At 52.8% G+C, this 22,656-nt stretch overlaps 1 protein-coding gene across 1 annotated transcript; it reads left to right on the top strand.

Annotated features, from left to right (window-relative positions):
• Window positions 1-8,606: 8,606 nt before the first annotated feature.
• Window positions 8,607-19,018, top strand: LOC142250704 (mitogen-activated protein kinase-binding protein 1-like). The gene is made up of 7 exons (XM_075322902.1): window positions 8,607-8,776; window positions 9,117-9,263; window positions 9,357-9,541; window positions 9,621-9,712; window positions 10,122-10,247; window positions 10,369-10,439; window positions 18,259-19,018. The coding sequence occupies exons 1-7, from the start codon at window positions 8,636-8,638 to the stop codon at window positions 18,286-18,288; spliced, it is 792 nt and encodes a 263-aa protein (XP_075179017.1). The 5' UTR covers window positions 8,607-8,635; the 3' UTR covers window positions 18,289-19,018.
• Window positions 19,019-22,656: the final 3,638 nt, after the last annotated feature.

Raw genomic sequence — 22,656 nt, 5'->3', positions numbered from 1 at the left:
ATTTTGCATTTTCAAAAGGGTAACAGGGGAAACTGCACCATACAATGTGTTGTGCAATTTCTTCTGAGTAGGTGTCGCGGGCGGAGAGGACGCGCTCGCCACGCTCGGGGACGGGGCTTCTACTGCTGCTGCTCGGTGGCTCGAGTGATCCTCACCCATGAGTGAAAAGGGATGATTGGTTTGGGGAGATATTTCGTGATGCCACCCACGGGACGTGGTGATGATGGCACCACCGCTGCTGGTGACGGGAATCCTGGGAGAGATGGTAGAGAGCAGCTAGGATGTTGTCCCCTCCGTGGGTAGGGGTCGGTGCTCCCGGGGCCCGGTGATGTAACGGGGAGGCTGGATGGCTGGGGCACAGGGTTGAAGGGACAGCGCGGCACAGTGCCAGGCGGCACTGGTGTACTCACTCAGACAGAAAGTCACAAAGTCTCTGGTAAACCAAACGGCCGGATGGACGGGTCCCGCAGCCGGCTGCAGTGTTGTTGTGCTCTCCCCAGACGGCTGATGATGGCTGTTTTTCCCTGCACCTGTGTAAACTGTGTTGACTCCGATGGTTTCCCAACGGTAGTCCGCTCCCCAGCGTATAGGTACCGTAGGAGCCCTTTTGCCCGCAGGCGCTGGCCCTTGGATCTCTAGCCTGTGGCGGTGGCTGTATATCCTCACAGTGTGGACTGTTGCCTTCTGTCGGGACTTGGTTGTTAGGAAACCCCTGGGGTTCCGGTCACACTCGGATTTGACCGTTGTCGGCGGCTCCAAGCCTAGTCGGGGTCCGATGGCCCTGCCTGTGTGCTTAATTTCACTCCGCTACCTCGGTTCGGTACCGGTGGGCCACCGCCCAACCCCAGTCCTACGGTTCTGCAGAGTTCCGCTAACTCCTGCAGATGGCCACCACCGTCTGCCAACCTTGCTGTCAGTGCCTGGGCTCCTACCCAGACACTTGCAGTTTGTGTCCTCTCACTTTCACCTTCTAAACTGATCTATTGCTTTTCCCGCCTGCAGGCCTGTGAACTCCTTGGTGGGTGGGGCCAACCACCTGGCTCCGCCCCACCTGGTGTGGACATCAGACCCTGGAGGGAGGCATCAAGGGTTTTTTTGTCTGACTGTTGTAACTGCCTAGGGTGGGGGTGTGTATGTTATGTCTGTAACTACCTGGCTAGTCCAGGGCGTCACATATGCCAATATGTGATGGAAAACTACTGTTTGGGTGCACAGCAGAGAAACGAAGGAGCACCATTTGATTTTTGGAATGCAAAATTGTCTGGAATCGTCAGGGTAAGTGCACACGATCAGTGTTCACAGCATTTTGGATACAGCATGCTTCAGCTGCATCCGAAATGCTGCACTGTAAAGTACAAGCATAGTGGATGGGTTTTCTAGAACGCTCATGCCCACTGTGCTTGTTGTTTTTCCCGCAGTAAACACTGACCTGCGGTGCAACTTTCTAAGCTGCAGCATGTAAATTGTTTGCTGTGAAAGCACAAGTGTCCTCCATAGGGAGAACACAAGCGAGAGACCGCAGCGCACCGAACCCTGATTGTGGGTACAAGCAGCTGCGGTCTACTGCGTTCTCCTGTGAAGGAGTTTTGTGGCCCCACAGGTCAGGACCCGCTGAGTCGAGGATACAGCGAGTCCTGATTGTGTGCATGTATCCTTAGCGGATGCCATGTTGCATTTGGAGAGCCCCTGATGTGCCTAAAGAGTGTAAATCCCCCACAAGTGACCCCATTTTGGAAACTAGACTCCTCATGAAATTAATATAGATGTGTGGTGAGCACCTTGAACCCCCAAGTGCTTCATAGAATTTTATGTTAAGCCATGAAAATAAAAAATCACTTTTTTCCAATAAAAATTTTATTTTTGTTCCAAAGTTTGCATTTTCACAATATTAACAGGAGAAATTACACCATACAATTTGTTCTGCAATTTCTCTACAGTACGTCGATATCCCATATGTGGTGGAAAACTATTGTTTGGATGCACAGCAGGGCTCAGAAAGGAAAGAGCAACATTTGATTTTTGGAGTGCAATATTGCCTGGGATAGATTATGAATGCCATATTGTAACACCTGCTTGGATCCACAGACTCAGACAGGCTGTAATGGACAAGCTAGAGGGAAGCCACTCACCAAGCAGGACCCCTAGAACCCTGAAACCCTTTAACCCCTATACAGGGATTTGGAATTACATAGGGCCCAAGGTGATCACTACCTGTGGAAGGCTGCAGTTCGATGATAGTAGTAGTCAGGCAGGGTCAAACCGGGAAATGCAAAACAGGGACAGAATCACGCAGGCAAGGACGTAATCAGAAAACAAAGCAGAGGTGAAATCTGGATCGGGCAGCAAGGTGCATAAACAGCATGCAGGAGGGTAGTCAGGAAACAAGCAGAAGTCAGAACACCAGAATTACTAAACAGAACAGGGCAGGACAGGAACCAGAAATACAGAACTATCTCTGGCAGTGGTCAGCAGACAGGATGGCAAATACAAAGGGTGTGGTGTCTTCCCATTGGTTGTAGCTGAATGATGGTAACTTCAGCTGGAAGACACACACCACTTACAGTCAGCCAGTGCTACTGCAGATCCCAAGGAAACCCAGCCCAGTGGATGAGCGGAGCCTGTGCCCACCAGCGCCGCTGGCATCGACTCCTCTCCCATCACCAGCCCTATCCATGACAAGAACACGGTATTGCCTGGTGATCGAAGCAGAAGTCGCTGGAGCGGACTCCTGTGGGGACGTAACACATGCCTCGTTTGCAGAGCAGCCAAGGTTTCAAAACAGCAGAAACCCCCCAAATGTGACACATTTTTGGAAACCACACCCCTTAAGATTTTTTTCTAGGGGGGTGGTGAGCATCTTGAACCCATTGGTGTTTCACTGAATTTTATGATATTGGGCAGTATAAATGATATATTACATTTTGTTTTCAACAAAACTGATGCTGAAGGGAAAAAAAAATATTTTTCAAGGGTAACAGGAGAAAAAGTACCATAAAATATGTTACACAATTTCTCCTGACTACAGCAGTATCCCATATGTGATCAGAAACTACTTTTCAGGCACAGTGCACAGCATAGAAGGAAAGGCGCACCATATCGGAGTGCAGATTTGGCTGGATTGCTTTGCGAGTACCATATCATATTAGCAGAGCCCCTGAGGTGCCAGAACAGCAGAAATCACACGTAACCCCATCTTAGAAACTGGACCCCTCAATTAATTTATTTATGGGTGCCGTTTTCAATTTGACATCACAGGTGTGTCACAAAATGTTATACCATTGAGCGGTGAAGAAAAAATAATTACATTTTTACCACTAAAATGTAATTTTAGCCCCATATTTTACATTTTCACAAAGTTAAATAGATGAAAGAGACTGTATAATTATTATTACACAAATTCTTGTGAAAGTGAGTATACCACATATGTGGCTGTGCAGTAGCATTTGGCCACATGGCGAGACTTGGGAGGGAAGGAGCACTATTTGACTTTTGGAGCACAGAGTTTCCTAGTATGGTTTTTGGACGCCATATACAAAGACCCTAAGTGCCAAAACAGCAGAAACCACCTTCAAGTGACCCCAAATTGGAAATTACACCCTTCTGGGAATTCATCTACCGGTGTAGAGAAGATTTTGAAACATGGAACACATGGGTGTTTTCCAGAAAAAAGCAGCAATGGATGTTGCTGTTGTGAAAATGGAAATCTTGTAGTGCCCAGAATATTGTGTCCAGCTTCAGCTTCAAGAGACCTGCACCTTGTAAATGTAATGGGCTTTCCTTACTATAGAAAAGCCAAACATGTGGATGCTACCTGTGGTTTAGGCACATTGTGGGGCTCAGAAGGGAGGGAGCGTTTGGATTTAGTTTACAGAGATATACCTTGCCGTGGTGACCGGGCTTACATGCATTGGACAATTCATAAACCAAATATCTCTTTTTTCATATATTCCTATAGCAGTAATGAAATACCAGAATTCCTTTATGCATTGTTGGCTTTTTAGTGTGCAACTGTATGCATCTTCATGTACTGCAATAGACATGTATTGCAATTCTTGAGACCTATCATTACACAGACAGAATGCCTACAATTGTAATCTGGCCTAACAGACCATCATAACACATACCAGGAGGTAATTGTTTGACCTCTGGGTGCCATGACAACCATTGGCTCCCCATGATTTAGTCACGGGAGTGGCCAATGGAGGTCAGAATAGGAGCCCTCTCCCACAAGCTTCTAAATGCCATGATCACTATCCATTGCAGCATCTAGAGGGCCACACGCCATCCCTGGCTGTTACTACGGGAGCTCGGCTGTTGGCTTTGCCGAGCTCCTGCAGTAATCGTGTGAAAAGTACTGATATTTGGGTGGCATGGTGGCTCAGTGATTCTTGGGTTGAAATCCCCCCAAGGACCACATCTGCAAGGAATTTGCATGTTCTCCCTGTGATTGTATGGGTTTGCTCTGGGTACTTTGGTTTCCTCTCACTCAGCTCGCCGCCGATGTGGAAATGAGGAGACCACTTTAACTGTGAGAGCATTTGCACATGACAGTTTTTTGGAAAAGCCTGTCTTAACTTCTTTTTACTTAGGCTACTTTCACACATCCGGTTTTTGCACTGCGGCACAATACGGCACTCTGCAGAAAAACCGCAACCGTTTTTTTTGCCGCCGGTTGCGGGTTTTTTTGCATAGACTTACATTAGTGCCGTATTGTGCCGCATGGGCCTGCGTTCGGTCCGGTTTTTGCCGCATGCGGCAGATTTAGCCGATGCCACGGCCGGATGGAACGTTGCCTGCAACGTTTTTTGCTCCGGCAAAAAAAAACCGCATCGCGCCGCATCCGGACGCTGCGGCGCATTTTCAATGCATGCCTATGGATGCCGGATGCGGCGCGATGCGGAAAAAAACGCATCCGGCCGCCGCATGCGGTTTCTTCTACTGCGCATGCTCAGTAGCGTGCCGCAACCGGAAAAAAATGGACGGGCCGCATGTAAAAACGTATGCAAAGGATGCGGTGTTTTCGCCGCATCCGTTCCATAGGTTTCACAGCCGGATTGAGCCGCAGTGCTCAAACCGGATGTGTGAAAGTAGCCTTAGAGGCAGACCACAAGTGGAGCCTTAAAGCTTGGATAAAATTGTATATACGTGGATATGATACATATGTAACAAATAGTCTATTTGTGTTAGCACCAACTCTCTAGGGGTTAATGAAGATGATAATATCCAGATGTATTATGTTTTCATGTCGGGCATTTCAATGTGCTCATCTTACACTGTTTTCACATTGTAGTCAGGCTTTAGAAACTTTGCATATGTAGCAGTGCGCTTTTTCCTGCTTAACTTGCAAGTTAAAATAGACAACAAAATTCATGTTGTGACATGTTACTGGGTCAATTATACATTGGATCTTCTATTTCTCAAGATTTTAGTGTAATATTGTCAAGAGAAGTGTGAACATTTATCATCTTGAAAAAGAAAATTCCACTAAAGACATTCTTAGCCATAAGTTTTGCAGGTATGTACCGTTCTAATCAAAAACATTCAGAACCTGAGGTTTGAAAGCTTTGGCTGTAATTATTCAGTGCCTACTTATAGAATTGACAGTAGGTGTAAATTATGAACACATACCTCCCAACCGTCCCGGATACAGCGGGACTTTCACGCTTTACATTGTTTGTCCCGATGCCACGGGCGGGACGGCCGTCTCCCGGGATCCGCCCACCCACTCTCCCCGCCTCACTGCTTTTCCCTCCTACCATCCTAGTAGACGTGGCATAACAGAGAGGAGCGCTGTGCTGCTGCTGGTATGTAAACTGAATCTCCCCAGCGCTGATTTCCCTCCCTCCCCCCCCCCCCCCACCCCCGGCCGGAGCCTCTCTGTGCGGTCGGCCGGCCGCTTGTCTGTGCGTGCGGCCGGCCGCTTCTCTGTGCGTATGGCTGGCCGCCTGTCTGTGTGTGCGGCCGGCCGCTTCTCTGTGTGTGCGGCCGGCCGCCTCTCTGTTCGGGCGGACGGCCGCCTCTCTGTGCGGGCGACCGGCCGCCTCACTGTGGCTGCCTGCGTGTCCATGCTGGAGGCCCGCCGGCTGCCTGCGTGTCCATGCTGGAGGCCCGCCGGCTGCCTGCGTGTCCATGCTGGAGGCCCGCCGGCTGCCTGCGTGTCCATGCTGGAGGCCCGCCGGCTGCCTGCGTGTCCATGCTGGAGGCCCGCCGGCTGCCTGCGTGTCCATGCTGGAGGCCCGCCGGCTGCCTGCGTGTCAATGCTGGAGGCCCGCCGGCTGCCTGCGTGTCAATGCTGGAGGCCCGCCGGCTGCCTGCGTGTCCATGCTGGAGGCCCGCCGGCTGCCTGCGTGTCCATGCTGGAGGCCCGCCGGCTGCCTGCGTGTCCATGCTGGAGGCCCGCCGGCTGCCTGCGTGTCCATGCTGGAAGCCCGCCGGCTGCCTGCGTGTCCATGCTGAATGGGTGTGGATGGGGAGTGGATATGGGCGTGACTGTGAAATGGGTGTGGTTAGGGGGCGTGGCCTAAAACTTTGCCGCCGCGCGCCCAGGCTGGGGTTGCCGGCCCTCGCCTTTACTGGACTGGTGGCACTGGCCCTCGTCTCTCCTGTTCTGGGCTGGGGAAGCTGGCCCTCGTCTTTCCTGGACTGGGGGCGCCAGACCTTGCCTCGCCTCTCCTGTCCCAAGCTGGGGGCGCCGGCCCTCGCCTCGCCTCTCCTGTCCCGGGCTGGGGGCACCGGCCCTCGCCTCGCCTCTCCTGTCCCAAGCTGGGGGCGCCGGCCCTCGCCTCGCCTCTCCTGTCCCGGGCTGAAGAGGCCCTGGATTATTGGACATTTCATTACAATGTTTCCTCCAGACGTGGAGGAGCCGTATATGTGCAGACACAACAGCGCCCTCATGTTACACATGGGGGGGCCGATGCTACAATGGACACTGGATGTGTATGGCACACGTGGGACCCGTGTAATTTCTACATTTGGTTTTTGGCAGATGTTTGGCTCCATCTGATGTCCTGGGGCAGAATCTTCTGGAGCTACAGAGACAGATCGGTCAGATCCTGCGGAAATCAGAAGAGGAGAAGAAGGAGGCAGAGGAGCGGCACCAGAGGCTGCAAAAGGAGGTCTCTGCCCTCCAGGAGCGTGCCCGCCAGGCCCCCGAGGACTATAAGAAGGCGTGTACCAAGGCGGCAGACGCCAGGGTGAGCACAGAGACGGAGTCCGCACGCAGCTTCTCACCACTGCTCTGCTGCCAGCCACAAACTGCTGTGCAATAATGTCTAACACGTTACAATGTGTCAGTGCATTAGGTCACAGGGGAGACTGGATGCAAATGTAACAAAACCTCAGCTGTGCGTAATACCAGTATCCAGCAGTATGTCATGTAGAGATGTGGAAACTGGTGAGACGCATTGTGCACAGGAATGGAGGAAGACTTAGATCTCTCTTCTCCATAGATCCAGATGGAGCAGCGACAACACGAAGCAGCGGAGCGACAGCACGAGGCAGCGGAGCGACAACTGGAAAACCAGGTCCAACGGCTGAACCAGAAGCTCCGCACCATGGAGGAGATACAAGGCCTGGCTGACCAGCAGCTGCTGGAGGCTGAGGAAGAGCGGGAGAGGCTGCTGGCCGAGCTGCACCAGCTGGAGGCCGAGGTGCGGTATTCACTGCCAGCTGGTGAACCCCGAAATGCTGCCCATACCCTCCTGCACCCCGAAATCCTGCCAATACACCCCCCCCCGCACCCTGAAATCCTGCCCATACTCCCTCACCCCGAAATCTGGGACCTTACCCTGAAATCCTGCCCATACCCCCGACACTCTGAAATCCTGCCCATACCCCCGACACTCTGAAATCCTGCCCATTCCCCCGACACGCTGAAATCCTGCCCATACCCACGACACTCTGAAATCCTGCCCATACCCCCGACACTCTGAAATCCTGCCCATACTCCCCCCGCACTCAGAAATCCTGCCCATACTCCCCCCGCACTCTGAATACCCTTAATAATCTGCCCATACCCCCCTGCGCCTCCTCAGTCTTGTATGTGTACCGAGGAGCGCCCCCTTCAGCATGTGTACGGTGCAGTGGAGCACCCCCTTCAGCATGTATGCGGTGCGGCGGAGCACCCCCTTCAGCGTGTGCTGATACGATGCTGTGTTTTGTAGCGGGATGTACAGGATTCCCGCGCTCGGCACAGACTCTCCGGACTGGACCAAGAGTTGAGGGAACTGAAGAGGGACGTCGCCTCATCCGACAAGATGGGCAGCGTCGTGCCGATTTCAGTGTTGGGCAGCGTCGTGCCGCTTTCAGTGGTGGGCAGCGTCGTGCTGCTTTCAGTGGTGGGCAGCGTCGTGCCGCTTTCAGTGTTGGGGAGCGTCGTGCCGCTTTCATTGTTGGGGAGCGTCGTGCCGCTTTCAGTGGTGGGCAGCGTCGTGCCGCTTTCAGTGGTGGGCAGCGTCGTGCCTCTGGATGGCCTCCGCTTTCTGCCTTGTGCTCGCTCTCCATTTATATATAGTTTATATAGGTTTTCCTTTAAATCTCCCATATCTGTTTGTTTGTTTTTTTTCATGCAATCTATTCTCTTTGCAGCCGCCTCTTTTCCAATGCTGCGGATGCCAAGTACCCGGACACCGTCGGTATGACTTTTGACTCCACCAACCAGTGGCTGTCTTGTGTGTACAATGACCACAGTCTTTATGTATGGGACATTAAAGATCTGAAGAAAGTGGGGAAAGTCTACTCTGCCCTGTACCACTCCTCCTGTGTATGGAGCGCTGAGGTATGAGCGTGCCGACCGAGATAAAAATACAACACAGATGTCTATTTTATAGTATTGATGTGCTGCCTTGTTCAGCGAGCGCCGCTCTGAGGGCGTTTATATGTGCGGAGTCATCTCCTTTTAAGATAAAACTGGCTATTATAAATTGCAGTGATCTGATCTATAGAATCACATCAGTACATCTTATTCTGGGCTGATTTGAAGCCGCAGATACTTTACATTTTTTCTGTTGATTGTAAAGTGAGTGACTCTACAATTAAGGAATTGTTATTTAAGCCGTTTCATCTTATAAATGGTAGCATTTGCTTCTTATATACCAATTTTATATATTTTTGTCTAGGTTTACCCTGAAATGAAGGACAGCAACCAGGCCTGCCTGCCCCCAAACTCCTTCATTACCTGCTCTTCTGACAGCACCATCCGACTGTGGAACATGGAGACGTCTAACATCCATGGCACGGCGTTACACCGGAACATCCTCAGCAATGTGCGTGTATTTGGTTGTGGGGGGGGGGGGGGGGGGTTGTATCATGTACAGCACGACCAACTCTTATTGTCTCACGTTCTTTGACTTTACCAGGACTTGATGAAAATTCTTCTGATTGATGGTAACACACAAGCTCTGCTCGACACTGACTGTAACTGCACTGGGTTGGTGGACAAGGTCGATGTGCAGACCCTGGACACCGAGGCCGGGATTCGCTCCGTGTGTGTGAGCCCCAATGGCCAACACTTGGCCTCAGGCGACAGAACCGGCACACTCAGGTATAGGGTCAGAGGGATATCTGGCATCGAAATTCTCACTATATTAGGGGGATTGAATGCTTATTCTTCATTATTACAGGGTTCATGAGCTGCAGTCTCTGACGGAGCTACTGAAAGTAGAAGCTCATGATTCGGAAATCCTTTGCTTAGAATATTCTAAACCAGACACAGGTAAATATACAAACAAAAGGATACAGCAGCCTCTGTAAGCACCAAACATAGAATATGTGAAATCTAAACTGCATTAATGCTATATGCAATATACATAAAAAAATGAAAGTTGGCTCATCAACCACGGCAAGGTGACCTTTCTTTGATGGGACCCTATATTAGTGTCCTGCCTCTCCTGGGCTATAATTCTACAAATGTATGGGGAGATAGGATCTGGCACTAATTAAAATCACCCTGTGGCTGATAGGCGGAAAGCACAGTCAGAATAGGTGGCACACAAGAATTGGCCAATTCATGTGAGCCGATCAACCGTGGCAAGGTGACCTTTTATACGTGCATTTATGTATTGTGATTCATTTTATTTCTTCAATATCTTATGCTTTTTTTTTTTTTTTGTTTGCCTTTTTAGGAATGAACCTGTTGGCCTCTGCCAGCCGTGACCGACTGATTCATGTCCTAGATGCATCAAAAGATTACAGCCTTCAACAAACCTTGGATGACCACTCTTCATCAATCACTGCTGTAAAATTTACTGGTGAGCTCTGATGTGCAGTCATATAGACTAGTACAATGCTATATACCTTGTAAAGAAGACTGATCATCTTTGCCAAGATGGCGACTGTCGTACTGCTAACCTGAATCTGCTACGTTTTCAGCTAACGATGGCAAGATGCGAATGATCAGCTGTGGAGCAGATAAAAGCATTTACTTCCGCACTGCTGAGCAGGTATGGTTGTGAAACATATATATACACTGTGTGCAGAATTATTAGGCAAATGAGTATTTTGATCACATTTTTATACATGTTGTCCTACTCCAAGCTGTATAGGCTTGAGAGCCAACTACCAATTAAGTAAATCAGGTGATGTGCATCTCTGTAATGAGGAGGGGTGCGGTGTAATGACATCAACACTCTATATGAGGTGTGCTTAATTATTAGGCAACTTCTTTTCTTTTGGCAAAATGGGTCAGAAGAGAGATTTGACGGGCTCTGAAAAGTCCAAAATTGTGAGATGTCTTGCAGAGGGATGCAGCAGTCTTCAAATTGCCAAACTTTTGAAGCGTGATCACCGAACAATCAAGCGTTTCATGGCAAATAGCCAACAGGATCGCAAGAAGCGTGTTGGGCAAAAAAGGGTGCAAAATAACTGCCTATGAATTGAGGAAAATTCAGCGTGAAGCTGCCAAGATCCCATTTGCCACCAGTTTGGCCATATTTCAGAGCTGCAACGTTACTGGAGTATCAAAAAGCACAAGGTGTGCCATACTCAAGGACATGGCCAAGGTAAGGAAGGCTGAAAAACCACCACCTCTGACCAAGAAACATAAGATAAAACGTCAAGACTGGGCCAAGAAATATCTTAAGAATGATTTTCAAAGATTTTATGGACTGATGAAATAAGAAGTGATACTTGATGGGCCAGATGGATGGGCCAGAGGCTGGATCAGTAAAGGGCAGAGCGCTCCACTCCTACTCAGACGCCAGCAAGGTGGAGGTGGGGACTGGTATGGGCTGGTATCATCAAAGATGAACTTGTGGGACCTTTTTGGGTTGAGGATGGAGTAAAGCTCAACTCCCAGACCTACTGCCAGTTTCTGGAAGACAACTTCTTCAAGCAGTGGTACAGGAAGAAGTCGGTATCGTTCAAGAAAAACATGATTTCTTTATCGTTCCTATGGGAGACCCAGACCATGGGTGTTTAGCTTCTGCCTCCGGAGGACACACAAAGTACTACACTTAAAAGTGTAGCTCCTCCCTCTGAGCTTATACACCCCCTGGAGAACCAGATCTAGCCAGTTTATCGCTTTGTGTTCAGGAGGCATACATCCACACATGCATTCTCATCTGATTTTTTGATTTTTGGAAAGAGTTTGAAGAAAAGCGGGTCCAAGTCTGGACTCCCGGCATGTCCCTTCTCACCCCACTGTGTCGGCGGTGTTGTTAAGGTTGATTCCAAGGCTGGAGCCTTACATGCCGCGCTCCTTCACCATCCCTCCTGGGCTCTGGCTTGAAGTGGGAGCCAGCACGGTCTCCATGCTTAGCAGGAGACCGGTCTCCATCCTTAGCCCTTCAGGACCCTGCTGGACCGGAGCACTCATCCCCAGGGACTTGGAACCCGGCGTCTCAGCAAGCTAAGTACCTGAGACGTTTATATATTGGGGGTCCCTGTACTTTTTTGTTGTGGGAGAGTGTGCTGATGTGTTTTTATGACATTTCCGGCGGGTTCTCTGGCTGTTGCCTGAGAACCGCGCCGATGGTGCCTGCGCGCCGGCCGCGCCGCTCAAATTTAGGCCCCGGCTTTGCCGGAGGCCTACTTTCGGTTTCACTGCCCTCGCATGTCACTCATGCAGAGGGACAGGCTCGGCTCCGCCCGGCGGCCGTTCTGCAAGGGGAGGGACACTCCCTACTGCAGTATGTGTCTCCTCCCCTGTAGATCTCTATGGCCCTTCAGATCCCGCATCTCAAGCAAGTCCCGCCCCCTCTCTTTGCTCCGGCGGCCATTTTCTCAGCGTTCTCTCTGCATTGCAGCGCTGGTCTGCAGCATCTCTGCTGAGTTGCTGTGCTTGGGGGTCCGGGCTTCGGGATCTGGAGGGCACACAACACTGCTCCAGCGGTCTGGTAAGCCACAACCGGTCTCCGGTTGTGGACCTCTGATTATACTCTCTGGGGTTCATTCTCTGGCAGAGCCCCCACTCCAGCAGCATGTCTCACACGAGGAGCAAGGCTCCAAAGCTGTATTCAGTATGCACTGCATGTAAGCTCCTGCTGCCTGAACCGAGCATCTTCCCACATTGTGATGCCTGCTCTAACGTGGCGGTGCGTCAGCCTGGAGTCTCACCCCCAGTGGTCTCTCAGGCTGCTCCTGCTCCTGTGGCTGAACCCCCGGCTTGGGTAGAATCCTTTTCTAGGTCTATCTCCCAGTCTTTTGCTGACTCCAAGGGACTTCTGTCCAGGACTTTGCTGAACATGCATCAGCCCCTTTCACAGGGTGCCTCTGCTGCTAGGGGTCTCTCAGGACTGGAGCTCACAGAGGATTCATCATCTGGTCCCAGACCCCGTCCTTCTAAGAAGAGACGCAGGGTTCCCTCTCCTTCCTCGTCCCACGGCTCTAATTCAGGAGCTGACTCGCAGGACGAGGAGGATGTCTTTACGGGGGGCTCGGAGGTTAACTCCATGTACCCCATTGATCTGTCCGAAAGTGACTCATATGTTAGTGATTTGATTGCGTCCATTAATTCTGTACTGGATCTCAATCCGCCAGTATCAGAGGAGCAACCCTCTCTGGCAGAAAAGCACCAGTTTACCTCGCCTAAGAGATAAAGAGTGTGTTCTTTAGCCACTCCAGTTTTCAGGCCGCTGTGACCAAGCCCAGAGCCTGTCCTGACAAACGCTTCCCAAAGCGTGGTTCTGATGACCGCTTTCCCTTTCCACCTGAGGTGGTCAAGGAGTGGGCTCATTCCCCAAAGGTAGACCCCCCGGTGTCTAGACTCTCAGCCCGGACCATTGTATCGGTGGCTGATGGCACCTCTCTTAAGGATTCCACTGACCGCCGGATTGACCTTCTGGCCAAATCCATATATGAAGCGGCGGGGCGGGGGCTTCGTTCTCCCAGACTTTTGCAGCAGTGTGGGCTCTGAAAGCCATCTCTGCTTCTCTAGAGGGGATGCATTCCCTCGCCAGGGAATCTATGCCCGAAATGGTTACCTTAACTTCCCAAGCTTCAGCTTTTTCATGCTATGCCATGTCTGCCATGCAGGAGGATTCTCACCGCACTGCGGTGGCTTCGGCTAATTCCCTCGCTATCCGCAGAATCTTGTGGCTTCGAGAGTGGAAGGCAGATGCTTCTTCAAAGAAGTACCTTGCTGGACTCCCTTTTCAGGGTCCCGGCTGTTCGGGGAACAGCTGGATGAAATTATTAAGGAAGCTACTGGCGGGAAGAGTACTTCCATGCCACAAACCAAAACCAGGAAACCTGTCCAGGGCAGGAATCAGTCGAGGTTTCGTTCCTTTCGTTCCTCCAACTGGTCCTCCTCTAAGCTCTCGGCCTCGTCCACTAACTCAGCCAAGGACCAGAAATCCAACTGGCGCCCAAAAGCGTGTCCACAAAAGACCGCAGGAGGTGCTGCCGCTAAGGCAGCCTCCTCGTGACTATCTGTCCGCGCCAGAAACGTCCTTAGTCGGTGGCAGGCTCTCCCACTTTGGCGACGCGTGGTTTCAACACGTCTCCGATCAGTGGGTGAGGGATATCATCTCCCACGGCTACAGGATAGAATTCTCTTCCAGCCCGCCAAACAGATTTTTTCTCTCAACTCCCCCCTGCTCCAAGGCCGCCGCCTTCTCACAGCCCGTGGCATCCTTGCAGGCCAACGGAGTAATTGTACCGGTTCCCGCCCGGGAACGGTTCAGAGGTTTCTATTCAAATCTCTTCCTAGTCCCCAAAAAGGATGGTTCCTTCCGGCCCATCCTGGATCTCAAGCTTCTCAACAAGCATGTTCAGGTGCGGCATTTTCGCATGGAGTCTCTGCGATCAGCCATTGCCTCAATGACCCAAGGGGATTTCCTGGCATCCATTGACATCAGAGATGCCTATCTGCATGTACCAATTGCAGTTTCACACCAGCGTTGGCTACGTTTTGCAATCGGAGAGGAACATTTCCAATTCGTGGCTCTCCCCTTCGGGTTGGCCACAGCTCCTCGGGTATTCACCAAGGTCATGGCAGCAGTGATTGCGGTCCTGCACCTACAGGGGTTGGCAGTGATCCCTTACCTGGACGACCTTCTAGTCAAGGCTTCATCCAGCGTAGACTGTCAGCGGACTGTCTCGCTCACTCTCGCCACTCTAGCCCAATTCGGGTGGCTTGTCAACCTTCCCAAATCCACTCTGACTCCGACCCAGAGTCTCACGTACCTAGGGATGCAGTTCGAGACTTTGCCGGCACTTGTGAAGTTGCCCTTAGTCAAACAGCAGTCCCTCCAACTGGCGGTGCGCTCTCTGCTGAGGCCCCGCCGTTATTCCCTCAGGCGCCTGATGCAGGTGCTGGGTCAAATGGTGGCGTCAATGGAGGCTGTTCCCTTTGCCCAGTTCCATCTGCGCCCTCTGCAGCTGGACATTCTCCGCTGTTGGGACAAGCGGCCTTCCTCCTTGCACAGGTTAGTGGCTCTGTCGCCACAGACCAGGAGCTCTCTTCAGTGGTGGCTTCGGCCCCTCTCTCTGTCCCAGGGGCGCTCCTTTCTGGCCCCGTCCTGCGTGATCCTCACCACGGATGCCAGTCTATCCGGCTGGGGAGCGGTATGTCTCCACCACCGAGCGCAGGGCACTTGGACTCCGTCCGAGTCAGCCCTTTCGATCAATGTGCTGGAAACCAGAGCCGTGCTTCTGGCTCTCCTAGCTTTTCACCATCTGCTGGCGGGCAGGCACATCCGAGTCCAGTCGGACAACGCGACAGCGGTTGCCTACATCAATCACCAAGGCGGGACACGCAGCCGCCTGGCAATGTTGGAGGTACAACGCATCCTTCAATGGGCGGAGGACTCCAAGTCCACCATATCCGCAGTCCACATCCCAGGCGTGGAAAACTGGGAGGCAGATTATCTCAGCCGTCAAACCGTGGACAGTGGTGAGTGGTCCCTGCACCCGGCAGTTTTTCAGTCAATCTGCCGCAAATGGGGCACTCCGGACGTGGACCTAATGGCATCTCGTCACAACAACAAAGTTCCCGTTTACGTGGCTCGCTCCCACGATCCTCAGGCATTCGCCTCGGACGCTCTGGTTCAAGACTGGTCCCAGTTTCGTCTGTCCTACGTGTTTCCCCCTCTAGCTCTCTTGCCCAGAGTCCTGCGCAAGATCAGAATGGAGGGCCGTCGAGTCATCCTCATTGCTCCGGACTGGCCCAGGCGAGCTCGGTACCCAGACCTGCTCCATCTGTCCGTAGAGGTGCCGTGGCATCTTCCGGACCGTCCAGACCTTCTCTCACAAGGTCCGTTTTTTCCGCCTGAATTCTGCGGCTCTCAAATTGACGGCGTGGCTCTTGAGTCCTGGATCTTGACGGCTTCTGGTATCCCTCCTGAAGTCATCTCCACTATGACTCGGGCCCGTAAGTCTTCCTCCGCCAAGATCTATCACAGGACTTGGAAAATTTTCCTGTCCTGGTGTCGCTCTTCCGGCCATCCTCCTTGGCCATTTTCCTTGCCGACCCTTCTGTCCTTTCTACAGTCTGGTCTGCAGCTGGGACTGTCCCTCAACTCTCTCAAGGGACAAGTCTCAGCTCTGTCAGTGCTGTTCCAGCGGCGTCTCGCCCGGCTGGCTCAGGTCCGCACCTTCATGCAGGGCGCGTCTCACATCATTCCGCCTTACCGGCGGCCCTTGGATCCCTGGGACCTTAACTTGGTCCTCACGGTTTTGCAGAAACCCCCCTTTGAGCCTCTTAGGGAGGTTTGTTTCGTCTTTCACAGAAAGTGGTCTTTCTAGTGGCCATAACTTCCCTCAGGAGAGTCTCCGATTTGGTTGCGCTCTCTTCGGAGTCACCTCTTTTGGTTTTTCATCAAGACAAGGTGGTTCTCCGTCTGACTCCGGACTTTCTTCCTAAGGTGGTCTCTCCTTTCCACCTTAACCAGGACATTACCCTACCTTCCTTTTGTCCGGCTCCTGTTCATCGCTTTGGAAAAGCGCTGCATACTCTGGATCTGGTGCGTGCTCTCCGGATCTATCTGTCTCGCACCGCTGCTCTTAGGTGGTGCACCTCTCTTTTTGTGCTAACCACAGGTCGGCGCAAGGGCCTCACTGCTTCTAAGCCGACCTTAGCCCGTTGTATTAGGTCGACCATTTTGGACGCCTACCAGTGTTCTCAGGTGCCTCCCCCGCCGGGGATCAAGGCACACTCGACCAGAGCTGTCGGTGCCTCTTGGGCTTTCAGGCACCAGGCTACGGCTCAACAAGTCAGTCAGGCTGCCACTTGGACTAGCCTGCATACCTTTTCAAAGCACTACCAAGTGCATGCTCATGCTTTGGTAGATGCGAGCTTGGGTAGACGCATCCTTCAGGCGGCTGTCGCCCATTTGTGAAGTTAGGTTCTGCCTACTTCTTAGTTTTTCTGTTTATTTCCCACCCATGGACTGCTTTGAGACGTCCCATGGTCTGGGTCTCCCATAGGAACGATAAAGAAAAAGAGAATTTTGTTTACTTACCGTAAATTCTTTTTCTTATAGTTCCGTATTGGGAGACCCAGCTCCCTCCCTGTTGCCTGTTGGCAATTTCTTGTTCCACGTGTTTTCACCGGCTGTTGTTGTTGACAGAGTCTCCGGTTGTTCCGGTTTTTGCTCTGTTTTTACTTGTGGGTGGCAATTCTCCTTCAGCTTTTGCACTAACCTGGCTAGATCTGGTTCTCCAGGGGGTGTATAAGCTCAGAGGGAGGAGCTACACTTTTAAGTGTAGTACTTTGTGTGTCCTCCGGAGGCAGAAGCTAAACACCCATGGTCTGGGTCTCCCAATACGGAACTATAAGAAAAAGAATTTACGGTAAGTAAACAAAATTCTCTTTTTTCATGCAGGACAATGCTCCGTCACATGCATCCAACTACTCCACAGCGTGGCTGGCCAGTAAAGGTCTAAAAGATGAAAAAATAATGACATGGCCCCCTTGTTCACCTGATCTGCACTCCATAGAGAACCTGTGGTCCCTCATAAAATGTAAGATCTACAGGGAGGGAAAACAGTCCACCTCTCAGAACAGTGTCTGGAGGCTGTGGTGGCTGCTGCACGCAATGTTGATCGTAAACAGATCAAGCAACTGACAGAATCTATGGATGGTTGGCTGCTGAGTGTCATCATAAAGAATGATGGCTATATTGGTCACTAATTTTAAATTTTTATTTCTAAATGTTGTGCAGTTATATTGGTTTACTTGGTGAAAATAAATAAGTGAGATGGGAATATATTTGGTTTTTATTAAGTTGCCTAATAATTCTGCACAGTAATAGTTACCCGCACAAACAGATATCCTCCTAAGATAGCCAAATCAAAAAAAAACCAAAACACTCCAATTTCCAAAAATATTAAGCTTTGATATTTGAGTCTTTTGGGTTGATTGAGAACATAGCTGTTGAACAATAATAAAAAAAAGCCTCTAAAATACAACTTGCCTAATAATTCTGCACACGGTGTATATTATATAGAATACATGCTTTGGTGGTTGGTTCTCGGATGTCTGAAGTCTTTACAGGCCTCATATCCGCTGCTCTGCCATAATACTGACCAGCCGGCGGTCAATCGCAGAAACTGCGTTTGTCCTGTGACTCAGCCGGTCTTCAAAGCTGCAGTGAATGATGTCTGTACTGAGACCAGTGACTCACATTTTGCCTTCAGACATAATAAATGTTCTGTCTCCATTTAAGTAAACTTGTCATGTTGGTGGTGTAACAGGGGCACGCCGCTGTGGTTTGGGAACACATGCGGCTGATCTAGCGGGACGTGGTTAGCTGGAGCATTGCAAAGGCGAAGGTACCTGTTTTATTTGTTTTTCTGCGGTTGACATTGTTTTCCTTTCAGATACAAGCCGTCCGAGTGTGTGGATCCTAGGTCATTCATTTGTGTACTGGGCGGCTCGGAGAGCGGACTCTCGACCTGGTGGCCGGTCCTTGGGATTACTCGACATCGATGTTAACTGGAGAGGTATCAGGGGCCTGTCCTGGCCGCAAGTTTTACCGGAGGTGGTCAAGATAGCAAGGATGGTCTCTTCCCCAGTGGTTATGGTGATACACGCCGGGGGTAACGACCTGGTTTCTTTCCCGTTGGCTGAGTTACTGACCCTTATGCGGTCAGATATGGACAAATTCCCCTGCTTCTTCCCCCAAATGAAGCTGGTTTGGTCCGAGGTAATTCCACGGCTCGTTTGGCATGGCGCTAGGGAAGGTTTCGCCATAGAACGAACCCGGCGAACACTGAATCAGCGTATCTCCAAATTCATCCGGTTTAAAAACGGGGTTGTCGTCCGCCATCACCAGCTGGAGGGTGATAATGCGGCTTACCTGCGGGCAGATGGAGTGCATCTGAATGATAGTGGGCAGGATGTGTTCATGGCAGGAATCCGTGAGGGTGTCGTGCAAGCGCTCCAGTCCCTGGTGGGTGGGGTCGCAGCTCGTTGATATTTGGCTGCTCCTTGGCGGAAGGGGTTGGAAATAAGGAAAAATGGAGGCGAAATACCCGCACCGGACGGCCGAGTGGCAGTACTTTACCTAAACCCCTGGTATATTTGGCTGGTTTAACGCCTGTTTGGAGAGCTGTGACCATAATTTTATCCCAAAAGATGAGAGCATTGATTTCCTTTGACTCTCCAAAGCAAAGTTAAATAAAAAGTTTGTTTTAAAGAAAAAATTGTGTCGTGGTGTCTCTTAAAGGGGGGGGGAGTATGTGCTGGGGTCCTGGCAGTCTGAACTGTTCTTGTAGAGGAGGTGGAGAAGCTGGAGACAGACCTGGAGAAGAAGATGAAGGAGATCGAGGAGCTGCAGAGTCAGAAGACGAATGTGGCCAGTGAGCTCCACAGCCAGGACCAGCTTATCAAGTCTCTGCAGCAGGAGGTGAAGCAGCAGAAGATCTACCAGGAGCTGGGGCGCCAGATGGCCACCAGGAACGAGCTTGTAAGTCCCCACCGGACCCTGCAGGCCTGTGTGCGACGTCTGCAGAAGACGACTGGTCCTCCTAATTATCTGCAAGTAATCTCCACATAGCAGGCGCCTTGTATAAAGCCCATGTACGACAATCTGAGGAGCACAATGGCAAGAGGGTGCACGGCCCCACGGTGCAGCAACCTCTGTTAGTGTGGTGCATACAGACTTCTGTTCCCCCCACCTTCTTCAGGACTCCTAGGCGTCCCCTCCCTCTGGACCCTTCTATTTTTGCCTGCTCCCTCTGGACCCTTCTATTCTTGCCCCTTATTTTTTTAGAGCCCTTCTAATCTTGCCCCTTCATCTGGACCCTTCTATTCTCAGCCCCCTCTCTCTGGACCCTTCTATTCTCTCCCCCTATTTCTGGACCCTAGTGTTCTCTCACACTGGACCCTTCTATTCTGTCCCCTCCGCGTGGACCCTCCTCTGGCTGTGGGGCAAACTTGCTGTTTCTCTGGGTGTATTTAGGCATGTCTCTGAGATCATGGTCGCTCGCGTCCCTGACATCTGGGACATGGCCCCACAGACGTCTTCAGCTCTCTTCCCCCTGTGCAGGAGCTGGAGGGGTCGGTGCCTGTGGACGAGGCTGCTATGATGAGTGAGGTGTGGAGCCGTCCTGTTGTGCTGTGCTCCACAGGTTTCACTGTTTGACCAGTGCACATGGGGATCAGTCCAGGTGTGGCGGTTACATCGGTTGGGTTACACCGGTCTCTGCTCCTCGCTGTGGCCTGTAGTGCTAACTCTGGGGTGTCGGTGGGGTTACACCAGCGTGTGCTTCTCGCAGTGGCCTGTAGCGCTGACCCTGGGGCATCGGCTAGGTAACACCGGTGTCTTCTCCTTGCTGTGGCCTGTAGCACTGACCCCGGCGCAGCAGGATGGGGGCACTGACCACAGTGCAGCAGGATGGGGGCGCTGATCCTTGGGACAGCAGGATGGGGGCGCTGATCCTTGGGACAGCAGGATGGGGGCGCTGATCCTTGGGACAGCAGGATGGGGGCGCTGATCCTTGGGACAGCAGGATGGGGGCGCTGATCCTTGGGACAGCCTGATGGGGGCGCTGATCCTTGGGACAGCAGGATGGGGGCGCTGATCCTTGGGACAGCAGGATGGGGGCGCTGGTCCTTGGGACAGCAGGATGGGGGTGCTGACCCCGGGGCAGCAGGATGGGGGCGCTGATCCTTGGGACAGCAGGATGGGGGCGCTGGTCCTTGGGACAGCAGGATGGGGGGCGCTGGTCCTTGGGACAGCAGGATGGGGGCACTGACCACAGTGCAGCAGGATGGGGGGCACTGATCCTTGGGACAGCAGGATGGGGGCACTGATCCTTGGGACAGCAGGATGGGGGCACTGATCCTTGGGACTGCAGGATGGGGGCACTGATCCTTGGGACTGCAGGATGGGGGCACTGACTACAGTTCAGCAGGATGGGGGCGCTGATCCTTGCGACAGCAGGATGGGGGCGCTGATCCTTGGGACAGCAGGATGGGGGCGCTGATCCTTGGGACAGCAGGATGGGAGCGCTGATCCTTGGGACAGCAGGATGGGGGCGCTGATCCTTGGGACAGCAGGATGGGGGCGCTGATCCTTGGGACAGCAGGATGGGGGCGCTGATCCTTGGGACAGCAGGATGGGGGCGCTGATCCTTGGGACAGCAGGATGGGGGCGCTGATCCTTGGGACAGCAGGATGGGGGCGCTGGTCCTTGGGACAGCAGGATGGGGGCGCTGATCCTTGGGACAGCCGGATGGGGGCGCTGATCCTTGGGACAGCAGGATGGGGGCGCTGATCCTTGGGACAGCAGGATGGGAGCGCTGGTCCTTGGGACAGCAGGATGGGGGCGCTGATCCTTGGGACAGCAGGATGGGGGTGCTGACCCCGGGGCAGCAGGATGGGGGCGCTGATCCTTGGGACAGCAGGATGGGGGCGCTGATCCTTGGGGCAGCAGGATGTGGGGGCCTATCCTTGGGGCAGCAGGATGGGTGCCGGGCGCGGGAGCTACGGTGTTGCTGATCGGACGGTGCATCGCTGCGGCGGCCTCTTCCAGGAACCAAAAGATGGCCGCAGGGTCCTGGCGTCCCTGCTTTCATAGCCGTGGTCCACATGCGGCCAGACGCCTTCCGTGCCCTCCTTGGTCTCTTTCCGGCACCTCCTCTTCAGGGGCGGAGCTACAGCTTTCGCGCCTCCACTGCTCGGGAAGACGCTCGAGCGGGGACTTTTTGCGCCCAAGATGGCGGCTTCCGAATATTTTCGGCCGGACACCTCCGGCGGGACACAAGGCGCACTTCTACCGGGCGGTAGAACGGAGGATCCTGTTCGTGACGCCAAGTTGTCGCGGGCGGGGAGGGCGCTGCGCTCACCACGCTCGGGTCCGGCGCTGCTGCTACTGCTGCTCGGTGGCTCGAGCGGTGGGCCGGATCCGGGGATACGAGCGTCGCTCCTCCCCCGTGAGTGAAAGGGGTGGTTTGTTGGTGTTTGGTATGTCGGTTTGTGACGCCACCCACAGTGTGTGGTGAGGTTGAGGTACCACCGCTGCTCTGTACGGGGATCCCGGGAGCGATGACAGGGAGAAGCTTGGATGTTTCTCTCCCCTCCGTGGGTAGGGGGATTTTGGTAGTCCCGGGGCCCGGAGTTGTTGTCTGTAAGGTGGATTGCGGGGCTTGGCCAGGTGCAGGGTCGCGGGGCAGCGCAGTGGTACTTACTTAGCCAGTAACGTACATGGAGTCTCTGGTAAAACAAACGGCTGGATGGACGAGTCCCACAGACGGCTGCGCCGGTCACTCCCGGTACGTTGGCGGTAACTGTCTCTCCCTGCACCGGTGTTATGTTCTCGGCCCCGATGGCTTCCCACCGGTAACCCGTTCCTCAGCGGTATATTTGCCGGAGGAGCCCCTTTTGCCCGCAGGCGCTGGCCCTGGTAACCCTAGCTGTGGCGGTAGCTGTATTTCCCTTCACGGTTGAGCGGTTGCCTTCAGTCAGGTCTTTACTGCTGAGAAACCTCGGAGGTTCCCGTCGCTGACGGATTTGACCGGTTTAACGGCAACTCCAAGCCTGGTCGGGGTCCGTAGGCCCTGCCGGATGGTGCTGGCTTCTCTTCGCTCCCCGATCCGGTACCGGCGGGTCACCGCCCGTCCCCGGTCCTTACGGTTGTGCGTCAATCGGCCTCTCCTGCAGACGGTCACCACCGTGTGCCAACCTTGCTCTCAGGTGCCCGGGCCACGTACCCGGACACGGTTAGTCTGCTCCTCTCCTACCACTTACTCCTTCCACTTTTTCTCACTCCACTT

The sequence above is a fragment of the Anomaloglossus baeobatrachus genome, chromosome 9 (assembly GCF_048569485.1).
Source record: "Anomaloglossus baeobatrachus isolate aAnoBae1 chromosome 9, aAnoBae1.hap1, whole genome shotgun sequence".
NCBI lineage: Eukaryota > Metazoa > Chordata > Amphibia > Anura > Aromobatidae > Anomaloglossus > Anomaloglossus baeobatrachus.
The sequence above is the reverse complement of the archived record's forward strand: the minus strand, read 5'-3'. Positions and strand labels throughout refer to the sequence as shown.

Bases quoted from the DNA above. Each gene is read 5' to 3' on its own strand.
- LOC142250704 (XM_075322902.1), top strand. From the start codon at position 8,636: ATGACTTTTGACTCCACCAACCAGTGGCTGTCTTGTGTGTACAATGAC. The intron at 8,777-9,116 runs GTATGAGCGTGC...ATTTTTGTCTAG, and splicing joins CCTGTGTATGGAGCGCTGAG to GTTTACCCTGAAATGAAGGA. The intron at 10,248-10,368 runs GTGAGCTCTGAT...CTACGTTTTCAG, and splicing joins CACTGCTGTAAAATTTACTG to CTAACGATGGCAAGATGCGA.